General features: G+C 47.3%; 1 protein-coding gene across 1 annotated transcript in view; it reads left to right on the plus strand.

Moving 5' to 3' along the window:
* Positions 1–499: 499 nt before the first annotated feature.
* The window catches only part of LOC138353728 (uncharacterized), an 11313-nt gene continuing 7238 nt past the window's right edge, over positions 500–4574 (plus strand). Inside the window, exon 1 of the mRNA XM_069307114.1 lies at positions 500–565. Coding sequence (XP_069163215.1) covers positions 500–565 — 66 coding nt within the window. The remainder of the gene's footprint in view (positions 566–4574) is intronic.

Genomic DNA, 4574 nt, shown 5'->3' on the forward strand with positions numbered 1-4574 from the left:
CTCTCTTCTTTCCCTCTGTCTAGAGGGAAAATGATGGAATTGAGAAGGTGGTGAAGGGTAGGGAAGGTGGTGAAGGGTAGGGAAGGTGGTGAACGGTAGGGAAGGTGGTGAAAGGTAGGGTAGGTGGTGAAGGGTAGGGAAGGTGGTGAAGGGTAGGGAAGGTGGTGAAGGGTAGGGAAGGTGGTGAAGGGTAGGGAAGGTGGTGAAGGGTAGGGAAGGTGGTGAAGGGTAGGGAAGGTGGTGAAGGGTAGGGAAGGTGGTGATGGGTAGGGAAGGTGGTGAAGGGTAGGGAAGGTGGTGATGGGTAGGGAAGGTGGTGAATTGCAGGGCAGGATTGTACACACACAATACACCATACACAGCGACACATACACACACACACACACGTTAATTTGATCTCCCAATATTTTGACAATACAACGACGTTCCAATCACTCCCACCGTATTAACCCTCGCTGAAGAATCTCGCCCCAGACACCGTAGAGGCTCCGGGAACACCATGTGTCGGTCGGTAATCAATGAATATCTCATTAACATTAAAGAAGTTGATGACATGGCGAGAGCGGTGAGCAGGGGGTGCTCCCCAGGCATACTGAATTCTATTCTGATGAGATGAGACCCAGACTGATGATTCGAATCAGGATAATGATGGCTTTTTCTTCTCAATTGTTAGAAATATATGTTTTATATATATGTAATACACCCTTATCTCACTAATCTTTCTCTCTCTCTCTCTCCCGTTTCCTCTCTCACCTCTCTCCTTTCTCTCTCCCTTCTCTCTCCCACCTTACCGAACTTACGATCAGTAAAGTTGCAAAGTTAATTTTTCAATTTCCCTTCACTGTCGGTATTAAAGCAATTAGCGTAAATCACATTATTATAGATTTGACGGTGGAAGATAGTGAGTGAATGATGGGTGATAGTGAGTGAATGATGGGTGACAGTGAGTGAATGATGGGTGATAGTGAGTGAATGATGGGTGACAGTGAGTGAATGATGGGTGATAGTGAGTGAATGATGGGTGATAGTGAGTGAATGATGGGTGATAGTGAGTGAATGATGGGTGACAGTGAGTGAATGATGGGTGATAGTGAGTGAATGATGGGTGATAGTGAGTGAATGATGGGTGATAGTGAGTGAATGATGGGTGATAGTGAGTGAATGATGGGGTGACAGTGAGTGAATGATGGGGTGACAGTGAGTGAATGATGGGGTGACAGTGAGTGAATGATGGGGTGACAGTGAGTGAATGATGGGGTGACAGTGAGTGAATGATGGGTGATAGTGAGTGAATGATGGGGTGACAGTGAGTGAATGATGGGGTGACAGTGAGTGAATGATGGGGTGACAGTGAGTGAATGATGGGGTGACAGTGAATGAATGATGGGGTGACAGTGAGTGAATGATGGGGTGACAGTGAGTGAATGATGGGGTGACAGTGAGTGAATGATGGGGTGACAGTGAGTGAATGATGGGTGATAGTGAGTGATTGATGGGGTGACAGTGAGTGAATGATGGGTGATAGTGAGTGAATGATGGGGTGACAGTGAGTGAATGATGGGGTGACAGTGAGTGAATGATGGGGTGACAGTGAGTGAATGATGGGGTGACAGTGAGTGAATGATGGGTGACAGTGAATGAATGATGGGGTGACAGTGAGTGAATGATGGGTGACAGTGAGTGAATGATGGGGTGACAGTGAGTGAATGATGGGGTGACAGTGAGTGAATGATGGGGTGACAGTGAGTGAATGATGGGGTGACAGTGAGTGAATGATGTGGTGACAGTGAGTGAATGATGGGGTGACAGTGAGTGAATGATGGGGTGACAGTGAGTGAATGATGGGGTGACAGCGAGTGAATGATGGGGTGACAGTGAGTGAATGATGTGGTGACAGTGAGTGAATGATGGGGTGACAGTGAGTGAATGATGGGGTGACAGTGAGTGAATGATGTGGTGACAGTGAGTGAATGATGGGGTGACAGTGAGTGAATGATGGGGTGACAGTGAGTGAATGATGGGGTGACAGTGAGTGAATGATGTGGTGACAGTGAGTGAATGATGGGGTGACAGTGAGTGAATGATGGGGTGACAGTGAGTGAATGATGGGGTGACAGTGAGTGAATGATGGGTGATAGTGAGTGAATGATGGGGTGACAGTGAGTGAATGATGGGGTGACAGTGAGTGAATGATGGGGTGACAGTGAGTGAATGATGGGGTGACAGTGAATGAATGATGGGGTGACAGTGAGTGAATGATGGGGTGACAGTGAGTGAATGATGGGGTGACAGTGAGTGAATGATGGGGTGACAGTGAGTGAATGATGGGTGACTAGTGAGTGATTGATGGGGTGACAGTGAGTGAATGATGGGTGATAGTGAGTGAATGATGGGGTGACAGTGAGTGAATGATGGGGTGACAGTGAGTGAATGATGGGGTGACAGTGAGTGAATGATGGGGTGACAGTGAGTGAATGATGGGTGACAGTGAATGAATGATGGGGTGACAGTGAGTGAATGATGGGTGACAGTGAGTGAATGATGGGGTGACAGTGAGTGAATGATGGGGTGACAGTGAGTGAATGATGGGGTGACAGTGAGTGAATGATGGGGTGACAGTGAGTGAATGATGTGGTGACAGTGAGTGAATGATGGGGTGACAGTGAGTGAATGATGGGGTGACAGTGAGTGAATGATGGGGTGACAGCGAGTGAATGATGGGGTGACAGTGAGTGAATGATGTGGTGACAGTGAGTGAATGATGGGGTGACAGTGAGTGAATGATGGGGTGACAGTGAGTGAATGATGGGGTGACAGTGAGTGAATGATGGGTGACAGTGAGTGAATGATGTGGTGACAGTGAGTGAATGATGGGGTGACAGTGAGTGAATGATGGGGTGACAGTGAGTGAATGATGGGGTGACAGTGAGTGAATGATGTGGTGACAGTGAGTGAATGATGTGGTGACAGTGAGTGAATGATGGGGTGACAGTGAGTGAATGATGGGGTGACAGTGAGTGAATGAAGACTAGGACCCCTCCCCCCCCTCCCCTTAAGCTGAAGTGAATAAACATTTTGTAAACAACAGATTTAAAGATCTTGAACGAGCCCCCCCCCCTCCCCCCCCCCCCCCGCTCGTTGGCCTGCACAACACTCAAGTGAGAGAGAATCAAATTATGTGAACGAAGAGGAAAAACAACAGCACAAGACAATTCGAACAGGTGAGGGGGCCCAGTGCCTAAGGAGACACGACGGTGCCAAACCTATTTTGTTGCTCTACCAGAGGTGTGGCAGCGTGGGAGAGGGAGGGAGAGGGGTAGGGAGAGGGGGAGGGGGAGAGAGAGAGAGAGAGAGAGAGAGAGAGAGAGAGAGAGAGAGAGAGAGAGAGAGAGAGAGAGAGAGAGAGAGAGAGAGAGAGAGAGAGAGAGAGAGAGAGAGAGAGAGAGAGAGAGAGAGAGAATAAGCAGCAGGAAGTCAGATCATATCCATGTCCTTTGACCTCCTGCCACAGAGCACAAGTCACACAATAACCTACTTGAACACAACCCAACCCAACATCAGTAACAACAAAAGCGACCTCGTTTCGGTCCCCTCCTGGACCGAAACAGCCACTCGACAACAGTCCAAATCGGACCAAAACGCCGTCTCTTCCATGGCCCTCAACTTTACCACAGTCACTCCTCGACACGACGGACCTCAACAAGGTAAACATTGCAGAATCCCGAATCTGGAGACCGGTAACTAAAGGATTTATTGGCCAATTACAGCCGGATTAGACGAGTTCTTCATATTCATTGGCTCTTTCATTTTTCGGCAACCCGTTTTCCCTCGGTGCTTGACGTTCATTGGTTCTAAGAGACTCGTGGTTCATTGGTTGATGTGGCATATGTGCCCGTTTTCTCTCATCGCTCATTGGCTAATTGATTGTATGTGCATTTGTTCCCTCGACGCTCATTGGCGTATTTAAAAAAACAGTTGTCAGATGTGCGAGAAGATTCCGAGCGGGAGTCATAGAGTGTCAGAGTGAATGTCGTTAAGAGTGCGATAGTGTCACTGTGTCATAGTGTTATAGAGAGTGATAGTGAGAGTGTGCCAGAGTCATAGTGACAGTGTCATTAAGGATGAATGACACAGAGTGAGTGACAAAGAGAGTGAGTAACAGAGTAAGAGCGATTACAAACACCTCTCTCTCTTTCTCTCTCTCTTTTACTCTCTCTCTCTCTCTCTCTCCCTCTCTGTCTCTCTCTCTCAAACACACTCGTGACAGACTTTTGAAGCACTCACTCTCACCAGTCCCAAAAGTCATACACAGAGGGGGGAGACCTGTTTGATTCCCTAGTATACAATACAATATCTGTATGACCGTATACACCATTCTATACCTAAATCAATATAACAAAAAATTAACTATAGTTACCATGTAACTTTTCCATGACCTAAAACTTATAATAGGGGGGCCTTAATCCATAAGAAACTTGATGTATAGGAACGTATTGTAAGGGAACTTAATGTAGGGGTCTCGGAATAGGGAAAAGGAACAATGTAGGGAAGAGAATAGGAGAATAGGAGGAACG

Source organism: Procambarus clarkii, chromosome 59, assembly GCF_040958095.1.
Source record: "Procambarus clarkii isolate CNS0578487 chromosome 59, FALCON_Pclarkii_2.0, whole genome shotgun sequence".
NCBI lineage: Eukaryota > Metazoa > Arthropoda > Malacostraca > Decapoda > Cambaridae > Procambarus > Procambarus clarkii.